At 43.0% G+C, this 22,899-nt stretch overlaps 2 protein-coding genes across 3 annotated transcripts; one reads left to right on the top strand and one right to left on the bottom strand.

The window, feature by feature from the left end:
• Positions 1 to 3,516: 3,516 nt before the first annotated feature.
• Positions 3,517 to 10,346, top strand: angptl4 (angiopoietin-like 4). Its single transcript, XM_068569273.1, has 7 exons — positions 3,517 to 4,171; positions 4,949 to 5,059; positions 5,184 to 5,271; positions 7,515 to 7,628; positions 7,762 to 7,857; positions 8,586 to 8,870; positions 8,984 to 10,346. Exons 1-7 carry the CDS (start codon positions 3,644 to 3,646, stop codon positions 9,166 to 9,168), a joined length of 1,407 nt encoding a protein of 468 aa, XP_068425374.1. The 5' UTR covers positions 3,517 to 3,643; the 3' UTR covers positions 9,169 to 10,346.
• A 1,594-nt stretch (positions 10,347 to 11,940) lies between these two features.
• LOC137782120 (dipeptidyl peptidase 9-like) lies at positions 11,941 to 22,650 on the bottom strand. Of its 2 annotated transcripts, none has more exons than XM_068571237.1 (21): positions 22,518 to 22,650; positions 21,200 to 21,290; positions 20,837 to 21,075; positions 20,499 to 20,611; positions 20,038 to 20,211; positions 19,528 to 19,699; positions 19,141 to 19,251; positions 18,886 to 19,014; positions 18,733 to 18,794; positions 18,540 to 18,640; positions 17,869 to 18,046; positions 17,578 to 17,737; positions 17,385 to 17,464; positions 16,910 to 17,062; positions 16,190 to 16,325; positions 15,071 to 15,216; positions 14,830 to 14,976; positions 14,566 to 14,718; positions 13,962 to 14,104; positions 13,191 to 13,302; positions 11,941 to 13,073 (listed from the first exon to the last, which is right to left on the bottom strand). In XM_068571237.1, exons 2-21 carry the CDS (start codon positions 21,253 to 21,255, stop codon positions 12,981 to 12,983), a joined length of 2,658 nt encoding a protein of 885 aa, XP_068427338.1. In that variant the 5' UTR covers positions 21,256 to 21,290; positions 22,518 to 22,650; the 3' UTR covers positions 11,941 to 12,980. The 2 variants fall into 2 exon arrangements, with proteins under 2 accessions (XP_068427338.1, XP_068427339.1); XM_068571238.1 differs by having other exon boundaries at positions 19,528 to 19,696.
• Between the last annotated feature and the right edge of the window lie 249 nt (positions 22,651 to 22,899).

The raw sequence follows: 22,899 nt of genomic DNA, 5'->3' as shown, positions 1-22,899 counted from the left end.
CTTTTTCTTCCACGATCCCCACAATGACCTCCGTTCGCTCGCCCTGAGCCCCAGTGACCGTGCAGTCAGCTGCTCGCGAATATCTCATGCTATCAGAAATGAACATCCAGGAAAGCAGGTGACATTTGGCTTAATCCAAGTCAAGTGAGGTGAGCAGCAGGTGACACATTCCCAAGACATGGTTTATGTGTGATAATGTCATTTGGTGTCCTATCTGACTTGTAATATTGAGTCTCATTTAGATATTCACATGCTGAGATGAGTCTGATAAAAAAAAAAAAATTTTAGTCAAACTTTATGCAGGATTTTTCCTCAAAATGTCGTTCAGTTTCGTCTTCAAAATGAGTCCAAATATTTTATTGGAGGTTTGTTCTTTATATGAATTCAGTTTTTCTTTCTGGCAAACACAAGCGGGGAAAAAAAAATAAATAATCAGGAAACATAAAATTCAAAAATCTCATAAAATAGTCCCAAATGGAAAAGATCAAAGATCACAGTTTGTCCGTGGGAAGCGGAGGTTTTTTAACGGCCTTTTCCCTCTTCCCATCCTTTGTACACGACTAAGTCTGCGGCTGCACTGGGATTTACAGATGTTTAGTGTTTGGAATCTGGGTAAAAGGTCACCGTGCCGGCTCGGCATGGGAGCGGCCATTTTTGGAAATGTAATAAGCAGCTGTGGGGAGGTGTGGATCCGGTGATGATCAGTGACACATGACTGTATGACTGTATGGCTTCAGAGCTTGAATGTGAGGATACAGAGGAGACAGACGCTTGCACATTATTTAAAAAAAAACAATAAAACAAATATTCAATGAATCCCTTTGTTTGTCTTTAAGTAAATGTATAGTCGACTGTGACTCAATGTGACTGTTGACCTGTTGGGTCGCCCACTTTCAACACGTATACAATGCTCTTTGCACTTTTGTAACATTTTCAATGCAAATATATATGCATATATATATATATATATATATATATATATATATATATATATATATATATATATATATATATATATATATATACATATATATATATATATATATATATTTCATATTATATTGAAGTAAAAGATCTGAACACTTCATCCACCACTGACACAGGAGTCAGAAGTGTTTATAACATTGACTGACAATATGTTGTTGAATTGTTGTGCAATTTTGTCTTATGACAAAATCATTTCTCATGATAGAAACAAGCATGAGTCATCCCACAATTATAGTAAAAAAACACATTCAAGCCAAACTTGATTTCTCCGAGACAGTTTGACTACCGACTGCAACCTTGAAACAAATAAAATAGTCTCACAATCAACTTGAGGCCTTTTTAAAAACCCACAATGCACTTTATCACATCACGGGGTCCTGGACAACCAGCTCGACACTCGGCTATACTTCTAAATATCTCTGATGTTCCATGAAGAAGAACAAATTATTCTCTATTTGGCCTCATTATAATGCTTGAAGAGAAGCAAAAATGGTTCTTCAGAGTGATGCCATAGAAGAAATATAATAATATAATGAACCGTTTCCATGAAAGAACACAAAGGTGCCTCAAAAGATTAAACTAACCCACACCCAGATCATAGGTTTTATTTCCTAATTCATACCATCCCCTACCATCCAATAACTCCAACATTAATTAAGAACCCTTTAATATCCTAAAGAACAATATGATAAGCATGTAGAACCCAATAGATCACATGTTTTTTCAGTAGGTAATGGCCTTTTAAAGAATCATTGTTTGTCTGTGAGTTCTGTAACATAGAGAATAAATGCAATAAGTCATGCACATTCTGTACATGCACAAAGACGATTGTGTACAAGTTTAACTGTGACTCAATGTCTCTGAAGAAGCAGGTGTTTTCTTTTTGAGATATGTCCCTGCTTGTATCTGTGACCAGACAAATACCTTTCAACCACTTAGATCTACTTCACCATCACATGTACATATATCCAAAACACATCCATTCAGTGATAAGCTGGCTGACTGAAAGAATATCATTACTTCAGTTGATAAAAAATCTAATTTGGCTGACCTCGTTGCTCATATTGAAAGGAAAAGATTGAGCGATAAACAATGATGTATTGTTTATTAAGAGGTTGTCAAAGTGAAACATCTCTGCCGAGGCTTTCAGGGAAATTACGCATGTTTGTTACAGTCTAGACTATTAAGTAAGAGCCATGTAATTCCCCTGCACTGAGTTTTCCCTCTCAGCACCGTCAGCAGTCTCCCAGTTACCTTTCACCTACTTAGTCTGGGCCGCAGACACGAGAGGGTTAAATCAGCTATTTCTTTGTGGTCTGGCCCCACAACCAGATCACTCAAGGCCTATACGAGGTTGTAAAAAAAAAAAAAAAAAAACCTACACCCCCTGTAATGTGGGCGCTCTCTGTGTTGTGACCTTTCCCCTAATTCTCACAGTCCTCACGTCTGCCCGGCCGTAGAGCTTTGCAGAGGAGCACCTCAGGCCAATTTGTAGTCATGTTCCCTTTCCTGGCACGCTGCACGGAGTCACTGACTTCATCCACCGCCCAGATTATTAGGAAACCTTTTGAACAATACCTGTTGGATCAAACAAAAAAGGATCTCATCCATCCATCTATCTATCTATCTATCTATCTATCTATCTATCTATCTATCTATCTATCTATCTATCTATCTATATATATATACAGATAATTCAAATTTATTAAGGAAAAGGTTCCCTCCCATGACCAGAAGTTGACTAGTATTTATTTTTTGCTGCACAGATTAATTCATGCGCACGTCTGTATTTTGGCCTGAATTCTTTCTTTAGGCTTGTGAGCAAAATATCTCAGATTTAGTGTTATAGTTTCCTTGATGATACAGATTTGGAACAATAACGTGGACATCTTCCCTTCACGGCTGTGATTTAATGGCCCGGTGAAAAGAGGCTCAAATTCTCCCCTCCACATGCGGATGAGTCTGGGCTTCCTGAGTCTGTGTGGTCCACTTACAGCTCAATGGCATTCATCACTTTCATCATTTTCATAATTCAGTAATCTTCAGACTTCCCGTTCAAACCAGGCCAGTTTACCGTAAATGAAATTACACAAGGTTACAAAAAGCTCTGCAGATGTATTGTGTATTGAATTAAGTCTCCCAGCAACTACACCTTTTTATGTCATGAGCTTAATAGAAGTTCACTTTCAACCAATGTCAGGGTGTTTCTGTGCTGGTGAAGAGATCAACTAATGTATTCAGAAACCCATTCCACTTTGTGTAAATGCAGTAATACTTCACAATGAAGACATGCTGAGGATATCAACTGTTTAATCCAGATAATGTCGACTACGTCTCCCACAGTGCACAGATGAATGCCTGTCTTTTTGTTGTAGTGTGTCCCTCCTCCTCCTCCTCTTCCTCGGACACGAGAGAGGTGGAGGAGGAGGGACAGAAACCTGAGAGTAACTGCACCCCTCCCTCTCCTCGGCTGGCCAATGGCAGGCTACTTGCAGCTTACAGTTGAGGGCAGTGAACCTATAAAACACTGGCGCTCTGCTCATTCAGCCAGGAGCCTCGCTCTCAGATTAAAAAAAAGCAACTGCACACTTCTGCAACAAGAAATTAGACACAATTTTAGAACAAAAAATCTCAACCGTTTAGGACAACAGCAGCAATGAAGACAACACTGGCAACTCTTACTCTCTGCCTGGCGGTGCTCATGGCCACAGGTTTCCCTTTGGAGAAGAAAGGGGGCTCATCCTCGGGCAGCGGTGCCAAGGAGAAGCGGGTACAGTACGCGGCGTGGGATGACGTGAATGTCATCGCGCACGGCCTGCTGCAGCTGGGCCAGGGGCTGAAGGAGCACGTGGACAAAACCAAAGTCCAGATGAGGGACATTTCCACCAAGCTGAAAGTCTTCAACCGCACGGTGACCGAGCTGGGGAAGGAAAGCCAGAAGCTGCGCGTGGAGGGGGAGGCCCTGAAGGCTCGAGCGCACGGCCTGGAGGACCGAGAGGGCCAACTGCTCAATGTCACAGCCGAGCTGCGGGAGAAGGCGGAGGAGATGCAGCACGAGAGGAGGACGGCGAGCGAGAGGATGAGCCGGCTGGAGGAGAGGGTGGACAGCATGCTGCAGGGAGGCGCGCCGCTGCCTGACACCGACGCGGGGGCCAAGAACAACAGTGACGCGCGCAACATTCAGGTGAGGACGCGAGTTTCTGGTTGATGGTTTTTTGATTGTTTAAATAAAGGGAGTTAAATGAGTGAGTTTGGGAAGAACATATATGTCTAAATGAAGCTCACCACTGTATGCAAGACGTCATGATCATACTCATACGTTCAATAGAAGCCTCACAAAGTACAAACTGTAGTTTTACTGCAGCAGATGGTTAACGGGACTCAAGTTATTGGATGTACAGTGCACATGGACCGTTGGACCTTTGTGGGAGCTCAAAGGCACTGAATCAAAATGCACAAAGGGCACGCAGCAGGTTAAGGGAGAGCGTGCAGTACGTGCAGGGACACGCAAAGGCGACCAGACAAAGAGATCTGCACGCATCAGCTGTAAGAATGTGTGGATAATTCTTCCCAGCTGGAACATTTTTACAACCTGTAGATCATTTGGGCCATATGGCACAGTGGAGAGGCGGTTAGTTGCGCATTCTTTTCATGTCCTGTTTTACAATACAGTGTGTGAGCTTGGGAGGCGTTACGAGCGTTACGTAACACATATCACGCCACAGACGCGTGAAAAGAACAAGTGTTTGTCTTCGAGGAGTGGAAATGTGCCGATAGGGTTTATGCCTCGGAGGGGTTTTCAATGGATCCCTGCAAGTGGCCGGTTTGTTCTGTTAATTGTGGTGATGCCATCCAAAGTTCCGCGGCCATACTTTACGCACAGGCACCGTGTTGAATCAAGTTGTTAAAATGCTTTAAAAAAAAGTGGTTCCTTTACATTTATTTCATTTTTTTCTGTCAGCTGATGCTGGAGGCTCAGAACAAACGCATTGACGACCTGATGGAGCGGATCAGACTCCAGCAGGATAAGCTCGACAAGCAGAACGTGCGCATCCGGACCCTGCAGAGTCAGGTGAGGAGGAGGCCCTGCTGCGAAACGACGACGTGCAAACTCACGCATCTACATTGCGCATGAGCTTTTTCACATGTTTGTCAAATTTTCTGCAATCTCATATCTTTTTTTTTCCCATCTTCAGGTGCAGCAGTCACGACAGAGGACGTCCGCGCGGAGCAGCAACACTGACGCGCAACGGGGTGCAGCCGAGCAACAAGACTCGCCAGTCGGTAAGTAAAGCCAGAAAGTGGCACAAATCCCCTCCTGACACTGTCCTAAGTCGACTGTACACAATCTGACGCCAAATGTGGCTGGCCATCTGTTTAGTAAGGCTATACAAAGAAGCTCAAATCACTAGCAATTAAAATCAAGGAATCTAATCATTTTGGGACAAGCTTCCCTGCTCAGCGTGACGCCAAAATATGGTGAACCTTTTTGTAGAAGCTGTTCCTATAGCCTGTGAAATGTTACCATTAGCACAATTACATTTGTAAAAAAAAAGTAGACATCTTACTTTTCACAACTATAAACTATAATATCCATCTTTATTGCTGTTTTTTTCCAATCACAGGGACATAAATAATGAAAGAAAAACACATAAGAAAGGGACATAGTCAGAATGAGACCCAGTTTGGTCAATGCCCCTCACACTGTGGCTCACAGTGATTGTTACAGGCAGTAAATGATGCCCTGTGCAGCTGCTGCTTCCATCTGAACGTGTCTGCAGACATAATGGATGCTTTCATCCAGACTTCACTGGACTGGACACACACCAACAGGAAAGAATTTAAACACACGTTCAGCTTTCTCACCCGCCTCACATCAGTCTCACTGAAAGTCAGTTTAAATAAAACAGGAATGTATCCAAATGGAAATGGCACATAAAAAATGAATACAGATAAATTATGGAATAAATTACAGAACACAGTCAACCGCTCCGTTTCTGATGGCCAGAGATGAAAAGTAGGTGAAAGGTGAACGTGGCGGAGGTGGGATTTAAGAGCAATCACAATAACACCTCAGAGAACTGACATCAGCAGGATTTGAGGATTGAGGAAAAGACACAAGTTTCTCTGGCAATGTTTCAACTGGGGGAAAGTTTACTTGTCACTGAGTGTTCAGTCAGGTCTCACAGTTTAACAGGATTACTCACAGCGTTGGTTTCTGTGGTGTGGAGCGCCGCATGGAGGGGGGAGGAGGGGGGGACCTGGACACGATGAGGGGCGGCTTTGTACAAATCCAGCATGCAATGTTCCTCAGATTACTGTCCATGTGCATGAGCCAAGAGAAAAAGGAGGGAAAACAAGGGGAAATGGGAAACGGCGGTCTATATTTATCTGTGAACTTTCTACAGATATCCTGTACTGACTTGAAGGCTCTCGGCTCCGCCCCCTTTTAAGACGATTTTTGAGTCAAACAAACATTTGTATAACCCTCAAGAATGAGCAACCTTTCCCCTAGATCTGTCAGGGAGTCAGACATCCCTCCTCCTCCTCTTCACTCATCATCTGCTTTCCTCCCCCACCACGACACAGTCCCCCACCTCCATCTCCACCTTCTCTTACATTGTAATGACTAAGAAGTGTGCCATAGTTTGGAAAGGCCCCTGACCCTGAGGCAGACCACAACCAGCCCCCAAGAACCCCCATACCTCTCAGGAAAAGGACTCTATTAATGTTTAAATCTTTTAAATCGCATCAGAAGATGATGCCATCCATCTTACTGGCGAGATGCTCTCGGTCCTGTGCTCTGGAGTCCCCCTGCTTTGTGTTACGGCCTTCTCCGATGTCCCTAAACCCCCCTCACCAGCCCTCTGATCACTCCCCGTGCATGCAGCGGCCACGCGGCGCCCATGCACTCCTGCGTCACCGACTGGCTGCTGTGCATGCGAGAGAGGTGTGACGAGCCGGGGAGGAGGGGGCTCGGCGACGGGGAGGAGGGGGGTTGAGGAATGTGGATGGGAGTCGTGTGTGCCGCTCAATAGCCCGTGGAAGGCAAGGCAGGCCGTAAAGAGGGAAGTCTGCTTGGGAACTGGGAGAAAGGTCATATTTAGATCCAAGACACTCAGTTCTCACCCTGTCCCGCTTGTTAAGGCGGAGTCAAGGGCTCTATAAAGTACACATTTATATCTCCAGACATCCAGATAAACTCGGTTGTTCAGTATTTGTAAGCACTCTGCTCTCGGAATGTGGAAAAACGTGTCGCTGAGATGTTCCTGAAGTGTTCATGACCTACTTATGAATGCAGGAAAGAGTAAACAAGTTCACTTGGGATTTGGCAGCGGCCCAGCAAACTTTCAAGGATCATTTTACACGCAACAGAGTTCAGGGGAGGAAAGATGGAGTGAAACACGTGTTAAGTGTGTCGTGTAAATAGCATCGCCAGCCGTGTGGTGACACGGCGGTCACGGCGACACTTTACGGAGCTGGTTGTCTAAACATGGTTTTTCCCTTTCTTCTTCTTCTTCTTCTAGAGATGGCATCCGACTGTCATGAGCTGTTCCTGAGAGGAGAGAGCAGCAGTGGGGTCTACACCATCCAGCCGATCAATGCAGAGCCCTTTAAAGTGTTCTGTGAAATGACAGCTGGTAAGTGGAGTGAAAACCTTTCCACATTTTGCCCTTTGTGTCTTTCTCAGTGCAGATTAGCCAACCGCTGCTGAGCACTTAGACAATCAGTGAGCACTTTTTCTAATCATTCTGTTTCTGTCTTTCCTTCCAGATGGCGGATGGACAGTGATCCAAAGTCGCCAAGATGGCTCAGTGGACTTTGACCAGTTATGGCATGCCTACGAAAACGGCTTTGGCAGCTTGAATGGTAAATGCTCTTTTGACTTTGATCTCACTCTCACTAACTAAACAGGTGCTAACTGGCCGAGCCAGAGGTCAGATTAGTTCACACGGCATTACTGTCTTTTACAACCACTGCATCAGAGGGCAGGATCCGTCGCCCTGAAAGCAACTTATCGCTGATGAGCTTAACCCGAGAAAAACTGTGGAACCAATGTTGGCTCCAACCTCCTTTTCCCTGTTTTTGAGTCGTTTGAGGAAACCCAAATTAATTCCTATACTTGTTTATTGTATGTATTTGTTCAGCAAAGTCTTGGGACAAAAATGTACATCTGCAAACAAAAAACCCTTTTACAAAGTTCTATGAAATATTTTGATCGTAACTATGAACATTCAGCATGATATGAGCCAGATTCCCCAAAAATGCGTCCTGGAGCGGTCAATGAGACACCTTTTTGGAAAGATTACGACCTAAAGAATCAGAATCTCTCACAAAAATCACAATAAAACAAAGTATTGGTCTGTTAGGAAGGAGTTGCAGTCAAAAAAACTGTGAAAACTACGTATTTTATGCCAAAAGATTGTCTTAATGGGGCATGCTGGGCCTTACAATTGGCGCGTGAGAATTTCCACGCACAGTTTCCAAATGGTTGAACTGGATCAAAAGCCAAACAGAAGTCAACACAGTATCTATGAGTCACGGCCTCCACTCTGGGTACATTTCTCACCATTTCCCTTCGTTGCTTTCTCCTCCAGGAGAGTTCTGGTTGGGATTAGAGAAGATCCACTCCATTGCTAAAGACGGCGGCTACATCCTCAACATCCAGCTGTCTGACTGGAGCGGTGATCTCGCGTCTGTCCGCCTCCCCTTCCAGCTGGGCGGAGAAGAAACCAAGTACTCTCTAAAAATTCAGAAGACAGACACTTCCAGCCCTCTGGAGAGCTCCCTGGTGACCGACGCCGCCGCGGGCCTGCCCTTCTCCACCCATGACCAAGACAACGACCAGAAAAATGACACCAACTGCGCCAAGCACCTCTCTGGTAAGTAGCAAATGATAAATCACAAGCAGAAATGCATTTGTTAGTCTACTTTCCAGTTTCTATTTTTGGACCGGGCACCCAACATAACGTCGTCCTTTTGTCTTGTCGTCCAGGCGGCTGGTGGTTCAGTAACTGCGGTCGCTCCAACCTAAACGGGCGATACTTCCAGAGCCCTCCTCCAAAGCAGCGGGACCAAAGGAAGCAGAGCATCTTCTGGAAGACCTGGAGGGGCCGCTACTACCCTCTGAAGTCCAGCCGGATGATGATCGCCCCCGCTGTGATCGCAAACAAGTCATAAACAGATAGAGACAGGAAGAAAAAGTCGAGACAAAGACGAGGGAGGGAAAGACGTACATTTTTTGGACTATTCTTTCTTTTCTCGGTGCTTGGTTGATGAGTTAAAGGTTTCCATTTTGTCTCCCCGCGAGGAAGACCTCACACCAGAGCCACGGCCCCTCAGAATAGAAGCTAAAAGGACTCACATTTAACGAGTTCCAGGTTTCCGCTGCTCTATTCTTCCCCCTCTGTTCCTCCCCCTCCTCCTCCTCCTCTCTGCACCTACAGCCACCGATGAAAAAAAAAAGAAGGAACAAATGAAAACCTTCAGTGGAAAGTTTTTCATATGTTGTACCATTGCAGTTGATCCCATCTGTCGGCACGCAGCAGAAGGGGGCCCCTCAGTCAGGAGAGAATCGCAGGGCGAGTCCCGGCCCATCCGCCGCGCTCCAAGCCACAAAAGATCTCCAACAAGTAGAGACGCATCACCTGACACGTGGAGTCAACTGTGTATGTGGGCTGCTCGAGGGTTTGGTTGTGGTTTTGGAGCAAGTGAACCGCACTGACGGCTCCGAACTGATTAAGAACGGCTGGTTAAAGTATGCGTGGAGGAGTGAAATGAAAAACCCAATGGTGCGGACCAAGTTATGACTTTTCCACATGGAACGATGAGATTCATGTTCAAAAGCATGACGTAAAGTTATGAATCACTGTAAACTAGGATCGCAAAGCAGAAACTGTGTTTGAATTGGTGTTGGTGAGGCGATGAAAAGCATTCCAACCTTTCCTACGATGTATTTTCTGTCTGCAATTTTAAATCAAGTTAAGCATATTCTTCACCAGCTTCAATTTTTTGGTGGAGATTTTGATGTTGAGTCACATTGACTTCAATAGGAGAGGCACGGTTTGTACAGAGTGTATGAAGGATTGTTATCTGTCTTTTCAGAAATATAACTGTTACTGATTTATTGTAGCATTATCTGTTGTGTTTGTGACTTGAAGGATCGTTATTGTAGATGTTCCCTTTTCTTATTTAAATGCTAAAGAATCAATATGTATATACACAAAAATATATATATATATATTTCTGGTGCTACCTGTTTGTAATTTATATTGTCTTTGTTGTGTTTGCCAGATGTAAAATTGTTTTTTAAGAGACTTTAACCATGGTTGGGGCCATAGTGAGCCAATAAAATTGATTTAAACGATTATTGCTTTGTGTCCGTCTCTTCTGTTTGACTTTCACAGCTTCGACAAGTTTGCAACAAATACAACTTGTGGTGGTTAAATCAGCATCAAACAGTCCGATGACAACATAACTAACACAGAAATTCACAAAAGTATCACAGAAGCAAATACTGGTTTAACCTTTTGGAAACTATGCGTGAAAATCCTCCTGCTCCCATTTTAAGTCCCAGCATGCCCCATTCAGACATGAAATAAGTATTTTTTTCTATTTTTGAACCGAACGACACCGTTTTTGGACTAATCTCCTTCCTAACAGGCCAAGTCTTTGTTGTATTGTGATTTATGTTGCAGATTCTGATTTTTTTAGGCCCTAATCTTTCCAAAAAAGTGTCTTATTGATGCTCCAGGAGACATTTTTAGGGAATCTAGCTCATATCGTGCTGGATGTTCATAGTTATGATCAAAATATCTTTTAAAAGTGTTTTTTTTTGCAGATATACATTTTTTTCCCAAGACTTTGCTAAACAAATACATACAATAAACACAAGTATTGGAATTAATTTGGGGTACAATGACTCAAACACAGAGAAAAAGAGGTCTGGAGACAAAATTGGTTCCACAGTTTGGTACACTTAAGTGTCACCATACGATTTTTTTGATACTGCATGAATCCTGAAAAAAACAATATTTCATTTGTTATTAATAGTTTACGTGCAGAAATCTGGATTGTGAGACTTTCTTTGGACACACAAGCCTTTCATGGAGCCACACGTGGCAGATCGCTAGTATCTCTTTAGCAGATTAGTTACATAACGTGGAGACAAACTTCAGGAGCTTCAAGGTGTCAGCTTCGATTTTTTTCAGTGTCCCACTTTCTGACTCCTTGTTGGGCTTACTGCTAAAGTGCTTCATCCCTCCTGATCCGCCTCGCTCAGGATCAACCTCTGTAACACCTGATCTGACGGAGCGTGCTCTGACCCGACCTCTCCCTGCGGCACATCGGTGAAAGTCAATGCCTGGCTGCCACAGTATGTGGGAATTTAAAACGTTGGGACGGCACGTGTTACTTGCAGAGAAGTATATCTATATCTATATATATATCTATATATCTATATACACACACACTACAGCATAGCAGTTTAGTATCCCATATTCTCCCCATCTGAAAGCAATACTCTCACATTGTGGACAACACGCTCATTCAATTTCTCAACGGTTCATACGAAGGCTGAGCATCAGGCCCTTTGTGTGAGGTGATTCATCTGAACTCAGATCAACATTAGGCATTCCTCACGATGAGAAGCACCCTATTTATAAAAAAGGTAACCATGGCAACAAAGCAAGGCGACAGGAGCGCCTCGAGCATCTGCAGCTTCACTTGGTGCGGCGCGCTTAGGGAGCCCTTGTTGTTGCAGCACCGGTGCATCTCCAGGCGCTGCTGATGTGAATAAGAAGACAAAAAGGTGAGCGACATCATTGTGGTTTGAGAGGACGATCAGTAGGAGAAAACACAAGCATGCACAACATGAAACTAAGTTAAAACAATCACGTGACATGGATCATTCGGAGTTACACTCGAATAGGAACACAGTCGTGAAGGAGAACGTGTGATTGATTGATACATTTATTCATCATGTACAAATTTTATTCCGGTGGTACAAAGCTGTTGTAAGACTCCAGCGCTCACCCTCCTGTTGTCTTTATTGCAGTAAAAAAAGGAAATACCAGCATGATCAAGGGTCATGAGGTACTTTGGCAAATATAAATTATGTGTTAAGAAGGCAAGCAGACATCTCAAGAAATGTAATGTGAGGGGAAAGAACGGAGCAAAAATATCAATGAGCGGCCAGCTCATGTGAGCACTTATTAAAAAAAAAAATAAAAAAAAAAAAAGAATAAAAATCCATAAAATATTTTATTTTAAACACACTTAAAACAAGTGGACAGCAGAATAATCTCAGTGTTCTTTCTTTCTTCATTGTTACACAAACTGCGAGACCCCCCAGATCAGTATGGATATTGCAATTCTTTGTGTGCTTGAGTGTGTATGTATTTTACATATGTATAGTGTGTGAGCTCATGTCTGCGAATATGCGCGTCAATTCCATTTCGTTTCTGTGAACTGTAATCCCATCTCTTCCACTAACTCAAGTGAATAAAACAATTAGAGCAGGGGGGAGAGGAGGGGGGGCACGATAACATTTGGCAAAAACCCATCACGGGTCACAGAGGTGAGGATGCGGGTGAGCGATGAGTCAATGTGACACAGCCTGCTAATGTTTCTCCTTGTCTTTGTTCAGCTTTCAGGGTGAGACACCAAATATCTGTGCTCGTAACCCATACCCCGGACTGTACAGAGGGAGGGGGGGGGGGCATGGAGAAGACAGAGCAAACAAGCAAGTAACAACATGAGACAGAACGAGCAAAAGAAGGAAGTGTAATGGAAAGGTCGTGCGACTCCTTTATAGGAGAGAGTGGGTTGTGGCTGCAAGAGCGTCTGACGCTCGCTCGATGATGGCGTGAACGGTCGGAGACTCGGGTTTTGGGTGGAGAGGTGAGGGAGAGTAAAGATGGCCGGTGAGCTGGAGGCGTAAAAGGAGGACACAGAGGGGAAACTAGACTTCACTGCTCCCCTGTCGTCTCATTTCAGAGGTATTGTTGTAGAAAGTGCAGCAGCATTATCTCGTAGTGCTCTCCAGACTCAGGGCAGCGAATACTGTGTCGCTCGTTGGGGTAAACCTGAAACATTTAAATAAGGCAACTAAATTACAGACTGATACGTGATACATGTATGTATCCTGGCATTTATAGTATTAACAGTTGTTATGTGGGTGGAATAAGGCTTGTGGTGCTAACCTGAAGCTGATAGGGCTTCCCAGCACGGATTATCTGCGACACTAGGAAATTGGTGTGGAAAAAGTGCACGTTCTCATCTAGAAATCCATGAAGAATCAGCAAACGGTTGGGTCTGGAATGACAAAGAATACACGGTTACATTACGATGGGCTTCCATCCAATGGTAAGACAACCATTAAACACATGTTGTGCAGTAGAGAAAGACTCCTCCTCCCTTTGGGATTTAAAAAAAAAAGAAGGAAAAGCCTTCACAGATTTATTGAAGTTAATATAGTAAAGGTGAAAGACTGCAGCTGCAAGCCACTCCAGCATCACGGAGCAGAGCTCCAACATGCGGTATGTCGGGCCCTCGGGGGACATTAGTTCCTAAAACTGAGGCCTTCTACATTTGTATAACTGCGGTCATGAAGAGAGTGAAGATGTCCTTTTTAATTAGCAAGGCAAAAAAAACAAATCACCAACATGTTTATACCTGAACAAATACTAGCGTCACAGCATGGACATGATTGCATTAAAGCACTGCTACTGCTTCCAGTTCAAATCGTCAAGGTTCATAAATCATATTTTAGGTCAAGGACCAAAATGACTCCAACGCAAATATTTGGTGAAAGAATGGCTTCTCCACATGTGAGACAGAATGCTCCAATCATTAATTATGTGTCAGGGTCTTTCAAAGGATTTGAAGCTCGACTTGACAGGGAATCATGCACAAATATCTATGCAGTTACACGCAGCATGGTTAAATTGCAAGTTTCAAGTACGAGTACTGACTCGCTGGGCAGCTTGTCCACATGCAGCGCCACGGAGCCTTCCTCGTAGCCCTGCTGGTTGTTCTCAGGCACATCCATGTAGCGCTCTGTGTAGCCGGTGTCGTACGCCATCCACACCGTCACCGGCGCACCTGCAATAGCCAACTGGCAGGGAAACACGATGCAGTCAGATGGAAAAGCAGAAAGACTCTAGAGGGCCACTCACAAGAGGAAGGTGGTTGATTAGATTCACTGAATCATTCTATAGTACGTGCTGTGGGCCTTTTTTTTGTTTTTGGCACAGTTGGATATACATTCAGCCAAAAGAAACATTGGTATATTAAACGTTCAATCCCTGTAGCTCATGTAATTATATATGAATCTACTTAGTGAATAAAGGCTATTTGCAAGAGATTGTGCAACACAGACACCATGTGGATGTAAGCTGCAACTACATCACAAGTTCAACTGAAGCATTCTACTTCAGGAATTTGGCAATGAAGTCCATTTAAAGTGCATGCCATAGTGATAAAAGCTATCCCTATCAGCGAATGCTCACTGAGAGAAAATGTGCGAGTGTTTGGTTTAAGGATAAAAGGGCTGAAGGACAAAAAAAGTGTCCTCACCTTGAAGATATTGGGTCGCTGAATGAGGCCCATGAGAGAGAGGAAACCACCGTAGGACCAGCCGTGAATGGCGACGCGGCTCAGGTCCACAAATTTAAACTTCTCCGCTACGTACTGCAGCCCCTCCACCTGGTCTTCGATCTCCACCTGACCCTGAAGAGACAAGTGTTGAATTGAGTTACTTAGCAATTGTGCATGTTTTATGTCATTGCATCATGTTAAATTAAAGTTGTTTTCTTTGACTGAATAGATTTAATACTTTACCATTTTGTTTTTCAGTGCTCCTTCAAATTCAAGGCCCCTCTGACAGGAACCCCTCCCATCAATGACGACCACAGCGTAGCCCAGTGACGCAAGCGTGTTCAGACGGAGGTACTTCATCCCCTTGAAGGAGTTGTTCACCAGCTGCACCTGAAAACATACACACACAATTGTTTTAAATGTTTTTCTTTAATGTTTTTATCTCCATTGTAACACAACTAATAAACTGAATACATCCACGGACCTGTGGGCCTCCATACACAAAGAGAACCGTCGGGTGTTTCCTGCCAGGAAGCAGGTTATGAGGCTTGTACACCATCCCGTGAAGCTGGAAGCCCGACTTCCCTGGAAAGTCAAAAATCTCAGGTGGATTGTAATCGCCCGGGCAACCTGGAAGACATATTAACACACGTGTTCATTAGGTTAGCGTGTTCCCAAACTATCGGGGATCAACGCCTCGTGGAACTTTAAAGGAGGGAGATAAAAAAAGTCTGGCTGGACTATGGGAGACCTATGAAAGCCCATTTCTGCCACAACAAAATAAATAAATGTCAGAATTATGAAAAAAGCCATTTCCACCAAAAATTTGTTGTCATAATTATTCCTTTTTTTGGTCATAATTACTACTTATTTTTTGTTGTCATAATTATGACATTTTTTTGTGGCGGAAATGGGCTTCTATAGAGAGCAAAACAGTATCAGAATTTGAATGTCAGGTGTAAAGGTAAAACATCCTCCACCAACCTCAGATACATCACCCCCCCCCCCACCTCTCACCCCTCTCCAACGCGAATGACTCAAATTAACCACATAAAGTGACTAAACTTACTCGAGTAAAGCGGTGTGAATGTAGCAGCAGATGTAAACAGGATGAAACAAAAACATATCAATTGTTGCTCGTCGTGTGACAGAACACAGAATAAAGGTTGGCAGTTACTCTTTGACCCCTACACTTCCACCAAAGCAGAAAAACTTGGAAAAAACAATGACAAAGCACAACCTTCTCCCTCCTGGTACTTTTAATGAATCCTAAACGACAATCAACTCTGACTCAAATCGCTCTTAATGACTAAAGTGTTTGAGCACCACATTATTGAATTTCTGTCAGGGTTGTCTGGAGGACGCGGCTGTGGATCGAACCGACTGTCCTTGATTTAATGAAAGCCAGACCTCACCGTCCCCCTACAGTCTCAGCTCCATTGATTGTTTCAAAAATAAAAGCACAGATAGTTGGAACCTTCAAACTTGGCCAGACTGCTGTCAAATAAGACTTTAGCAAGCCTGACAATGTAAATACAAACTCTGCAGGTTGAAAACATCAGGGAACTACTGCATGGCGGTTGTTACATCACATCCTGTTTACCTGGCGATTCCATCATGCTGGCCCAGAAATCAGGTACCATGTGTAGTGGGTCACCTTCTGAGCTGGTCAGTTTGTAGACGTGGACACATGGAGGCGTACTCACATTACTGTAGTGGCTGACAAAAAAGTCAAAGTTCTGCAGAATAAAAGAAGAGAGGAAAAAAAAGCCCAAATTAAAAAAAAATAAAGAATTGTGTTAAAAAAGCAACGGAGGGACGAGGAAGAGTTAAAAGCCCAACATGAGCTACCGGCATTGTACAATACTGCTGACAGCCAGACAACATTTAGGCCATGTAGTGCAGCTTATCCAAACAATCCCTGGCTTTGACAGCTTTCCTCAGGTTTCAAAAGGTGCTTTAACTTCTTAAATCTCCTATTTGTAGCATTCACACTGAATCACAATTTGCCCAAGTTTTGTTACCCCTTTAGTCACATTGTGATTTAGTTTTATTCTAGGTCATGATGTATAACTTACAATACATTGAACTACATCTTTTACAATGACAATCTGCTTTATGTTTTAAACCACACTGTGGGAATAACATTTCCTTTACTAAAGCATTTACGTTATAAAATACATACCCCAGACTGTACTGAGAGCAATATCTCAACAACGTTGTGAGCTCTTATGAATATGGATAAATAAACAACTGGATGAATGGACTAATGAAATGTGCATGTATGTATTTGGATGAGCAGGGAAACTAATCCATGGTTTACCTGACTAACAGAGCAGCTGTGAGAGAAGCCAGGCTTGGTTAGTCTGACCACATCGCCAGGTGAGTCATAGCTGACCACGTACAGGTGGTGCTCCAGAGGAGTGTCTCTGGTGCCCTGGAAGTACACCAACTTTGATGCCTCATTCACCCAAATCTAAAAGGAGAAACATTAAGAGACACTGAAAAGACAATAGCAAAGAGGCAGAAGCACAATACTGAAAGGTACTATAAAGAGATGAAGGAGCAACTGACACTTATATTAACGGAATTCTGTGTTACTCGTGTTCACAAGATCACAAGAGTTTGAACGGATTTAACAGTGTTTGAGGGTGTTCCTATTCACACTTAATGACTAATGTAGTATTTTTGGAACCGATTTAGAACAATGCAGCCGCACAATGATCCTCCATCTGCAGCAGATGTAAACAACCTCTAATTACATCTTATCATTATTTTTCAGACAGACTTTGTCTAACCTTGGAACCATGTCTTGCCAACACTTCCCATTCTCCACTGGTCAACGTGACCTCCTCCTTGATTGCACATTTGAAGTCTCCTGGAGAGAACAGATAACAGAATCAACATCCTCTCTGACACACCGAACACTGACATAAACAACTAATATTTCAAAGGAAAGATGAGATGAAAGAGCATTTGCTATTCTTTTACCGTCCATCTGTTGGTAGTCCTCCGTCCAACAATGGCCGCCTGGTTGTAACAGGGATGTGATTTTATACAGATGGCTGAAACCTGTTTTTGACTCGTTCACCCAAATGAAAGTAAACTCATCTTCTGCCGTTTGAATAAAAGGATAGAATATATCATGAACCTGCACAAAAGAGAAGACTAGTCAGTTACTGAATCCTTAAAGCATTCACAACCACAACAATTAGCTCATTAGAAACATGACAGACATTAGATCTCGGGTAACAAAAGAGTGTACCATGTGGAAAGACCTACATTAATCCATACGTCTGTAGTCTCTTCATGGATTATGTATGGCTGTGTATTACTGGGCACTGCCCCCAGATTCTCCTGCCGCTCAGCTGGGTCATCTGTGACTGGGATGAAGAGGGCCGGAGGCAGCAGGACCAGCTGTAGTTTTCTCTGACTGCGGTCCAGTAGCACTGCCCAGCCACTAGGGGGACACAGAGCAAGCAAAAGATTATGTGACACAAAATCATAAACATAAGCACTTTGTCCAGTTAAGATTCGGTTCATACAGAAAGCAGAAAATGTTTTAAAAAAACACAATGAAATCTTGAAGTCAGACAAAATTGGACTGATTTTTTTGCATTTTGCCTCAACTTTGAGCAACCATGTTTATTATGAAAATCAGAAACATTTCGGACACTTATGTATTACGAATATTGAACAATTTCTTCCGCAGAGGGAAACGGTTCACTCTAGGTTATGAACTGAAGAGTAGCTCTATGAGATTGAAAATACACAAAATAAATGTTTGTGAGTGTTTCAATTAGCTATTCTTAAACATTCAGGGCACCCAAACATATATCATCGTGTTCACATGTCCCAATTAATGTTGCAATATTAATCCCAATAGCAGTATATATGTTGGTGGCTTATTTTGAGAATCACAGCATCATCGAGTCTTTATTAGCAACACTCACTATTTTCCGTCACTCGTCCATCCGACTCTAGCGATGTATTCTGTCCCAGGAAACAAAGAGGTGAAGGGGACGACCAGCTCTTTATCTTGTGTGCTCACAATCTGTAGGTGCAACCATAAACACACGTTAGGAACGCCTAACTATCATTTTTAGAGAAGCAAAAAGAGACAAAGACAGGTAGTGGAAGACTCACTCTTCCTTGCTGGTCTGTCTTGATCTCTGCCAGTTTGAGGGTAGCCTGGGGATTTTTGCTACCTGTAAGTAAGGAAGTCAAAATCAATGTTCACATATAACTGCTCCAAGTCTTTGCATGTGCACAGTGTAGGCAGCACTGGGCTACACTGACCTGTACGGGGATATCTGTATGCGTCTGCTTTTCGTTCCTCCAGTGCTGGAGATGGAACATGAATGATCTCTACTTCCGTCTCATCCACCTCTTCATACAGCAGGTACACTGTTTTACCACCGTTAGGATCTGACAGGGCGGGAAAAATCCTTAATTTGAAGTGTATACAGAAAATAGTGTGTGCAAACTCAAAATTAACACATTTTTACAGATGGAGGTAAAACTACACGGTTAAAATAAATCTGCCTTATATACCTTCCACTGCCGAGGGACTCCACCAGTAACCAGTGAAACGGTCAAACTCTTCTTGGATGACAAATGTTGCTACACCTGCAGACTTGGGGTCCTCCTTTACATTATCCACACCTGGAACAAAAAGGAAATGAATTAGGGGGAAAAAGCTTACATCCATGTAGTGCTATTGATATAGAGAGATAGAGACAGAGATGTATAGATAGAATAAGTAATAACTCAATGTAATTTTCTTTACATGTAGTATGAGATAATATCTAAAATACAGGAAAATCAAAATTGTCTTGTATCAAAACAATCGTTACTTTAATTCACAGCGCTATTGTAATTTAAAGAGTTTTTTTAAGCATTTACAGCTACTTATTGCATGACATTTTATTGCAGTCAGACCTTTGTGGCAGTAAGTGAGTCTCCTCTCTTCGCCAGTCTTAATGTGGGCTATCCACAGGTCGTTATTGTTGATGAAGGCTATGAAATCAGGGTCTCCAGGGCAGATCTTGGGGTCCATGCGGGTCCCTGAGCACTGGGTCTTGAGCTCCACAGGCTTTACAGAAGCAGACTGCTAAAAGCAACATACACAATCTTAGTCCAAGGCAAACAGAAGATGTGAGACCTGTGTGATGCAAGGATAGTCTACATGAAAAGGTACACTAAACAAGTGTAAGTAGTAACTCATTTAAAGTAGCCTGTCAAACAGGAAGGAACAAACACAATGCAAAAGGGGGTCAAATTTAATGATGCACTTAAAACAATCATTAAACATGCAGCTTAAAGTGGACGACAGCTTCACTACGGAATATTGTACTCGTGGATTTTTATTTTGCTCTGAATTAAACTCTGTCCTGAGTATCTAATAATTCCAAATTAAATTAAAAAGACAAAAAACAGCAGTGTACTCACTATGAAGCCATTGCTGCCTCCGTCCTGACAGTAGAAGAGGCTATTGCTGGCCTGAAAGAGGAACAGCCCAGTCTGGGCATGATAGTCATAGGAGGTGATACCAAAGGCTCCGAGACGTTTACGCTCTCTCAGCAACTCCTCCTCTCGAGAGTAAGCCCCCTGGTGCGGTGTGGCCTGAAAGAGCAGAAGATCAAATGTAAGCAGATACAAGTTAAACAGGTCTATACATGTATGTGTGTTTAAACAGCAGCATGCACACTGTGTATCACTGACCCATCAACACAGCACAGAGCCAGCATTCCTAACATAGTTTATACCATGGGTGCTTAATCTTCTGAGTTTTAGAACTTATCTCAGGTTTCTAAAAACAGTGATTTTACCACACCTTCACAGACTGCTTATCTCAAAGTTGTGCCATTTGCTACTGGCACTGCACCAACGAGAAGAGAAGGGGAATTCACCTGAAAATGATCCAGCATCTGTTTCCATGACAACACCAAGAGGGCCTCTTTTCGGATCTTCTTGGGGATTTCTGAATAGAGTAATGAGTTCTCTCTGCTTCCATAAGGCATTCCTATTAAGTACAGAGAAAAGAAAAAAAAGGCAATTTGAACAACTGGTGTGAACTTAAAAAAGGAAAAACTTGACACTGATTGTTTTAATATCGAGGAGGCCATCATATTCCACTATGTAGAGCAGAAAGACATGAATGGGGTCTGGTGAAAATAGCACAAAGGAGTGACATACAGGCTTATAAATTGATGCAGAGTGCCCCATCATCCAGCATCAACCAGCTTACCGAGGTAGTACAAGCGGTGGGAGTGGGGTCCATTCTCATCCTTCTTCTGCACAAACTGGAAATCATGGGGAGCCTTGTTGGCGATCATGCCAGAGTACTTCCTGCTACAGTGGATAATGTCACGGAGGCCCTCCCAAGAGTGTTTCTCCACAAAGAACTGAGATGGGACATCCTCCATCTCCACCACCTCTGTACTGTCCGAAAGGCCGTCCACAGCCGTCATGCTCACTGTCACACAGCTGGATGTTGACATTAGAAAACAATAGTGAGAGGTGCAAGAATTCAGACACACCTGAATTCCTTCAATGGAATTGGTTAAACATCAAAGCAGTTAAAGGAGATAACATGAACCTTATACTGTACCTTTTCCAGATACCCTCTTTATTGTCACAAAGTTTTACCTTCTTGACTCTAGGCATTCACCAGTCAACACACCTCACTCCAATATCGTAACCTATGAACAAAGTACAGTATTAGGATAATTCAAAATAGGAAACGAACCGAGTAAACAGGGGTACAGACTTATTATAACAGCAGGAAGATTAATTTCTTTCTCATTTCTTGACTGATAAGACATTCCTGGCTGAGGGGCAGTTTTGCTGTTTCTTTCTGGCACAGTGTCCCTGAAGGACAAGAGGAAAAACATCAATTGCTCATGTAGACTTTTAAGAATATTGACTCAGAAGCAATTCCTGTTAAATCTCTCATGTGTTGTGTGGATACATCTTTGACTCCACTGCGGATGAAGTACAGGGAATACCCCACATTCCTTCTTTTATCCTTCCATGTTGGGTAAAGGATGAGTATGAGGAAAACAGCAGTTTGGAAAACCAGAGAACAAAGAGAACATACTTTCTTATATTAGTGTTAGGAGTGTTAGTTGTGGGAGATTAAGATGCTGTGCTGAGGAATCTTGAGTCTTGAGTCACTTCAGCGAAAACCAGCATCACAGGTTAAACTGTCACCTGCTACCTACTCGGGGTATCTGTATGAGGAGAGGGATGATGAGTGTATAATGGAGATTAACCAAAATGTTCAGTAGATCTAACTGTGTGTCTGTACAAGAAGAGTGCACTGACTTAGTCTGCTCAAATCATCCGCTGTGCAGTAAACGTAACCAATGTGTTTCTTTGTAAAATATGTTCAATGGAAAGAATTACGCTACAACTCGAAACATAACGATACATTGAAAGGGTCCATTTTGTCTCTGCGGGTTACTCAGTAGTCGATAGCGATTATATTTTATGAGTGAGTAAGAAGTCGGGTGGAATAGTTAAATACAGCATTGTTAATGTGAACAGTTAACGCTAGCTAACTGTCTTACAATAGAGCTTTGTTCTCTGGTTTCAACGAGCTACTCAGTCAGGACAACACCGGTATATTAATGTGTTCACATTTTGAACTGTACTAACAGCGCATATCGTTGGCAGTGGATGGCGAACCCCCAGCTTGTTGGGAAATGGCAGTTATCGAACTATGTCTGCTTAAAACGTTCACGTAAGCTACATTTTGACATGACAGAGCTCTTCTGTCAGTTTCGCTCTGGAAGCTAACCCCCGTTAGCTCGCTACCTAGCTGGAAGCTCGCGAGCCGCTAAACTAACGGCTGCTGGTTTCCTGTAAAAACAGACGTTTAGTCGCTCGTCCTAACAGAATAAGATGTAATTAGATAGACTACTTACCAATCTGGCCACTGTTTCTATAATCAGGTTCTGGATTTCATTAGCTTGGTGACAATAAACAGATTGAGCAAGAGGTTGAATCCATGGCCCAGAGCGGCCACACACAAAATGTAGCTGAGATACAGGCGGAACCTTCGCCCGATGGAGTTCACTCCGGTCCTCTTTCAGGGGCGCACCGGAGAGGCGTCAATAGTCAGAGCTGCAGCACTGTTAAGACATTTATTTTTACTTTCCTACCTACTATTTTTGATGGTGCATAAACTGTCACCGTTGGTGTATATATACATACAGACATGACATTAATACACCACTCAGATTCAACGTTGAGCTCACCTAGAACAAAAAGGTTAAAACACAAGGTACCAAACCAGTCATTAGACTT

The sequence above is a fragment of the Clinocottus analis genome, unplaced genomic scaffold, assembly GCF_023055335.1.
Source record: "Clinocottus analis isolate CAN_PGR_092001 unplaced genomic scaffold, fCliAna1.0.p SCAF_11, whole genome shotgun sequence".
Lineage (NCBI taxonomy): Eukaryota > Metazoa > Chordata > Actinopteri > Perciformes > Cottidae > Clinocottus > Clinocottus analis.
Note: the sequence above shows the minus strand (reverse complement) of the source record. Positions and strands in the feature narration are given on the sequence as shown.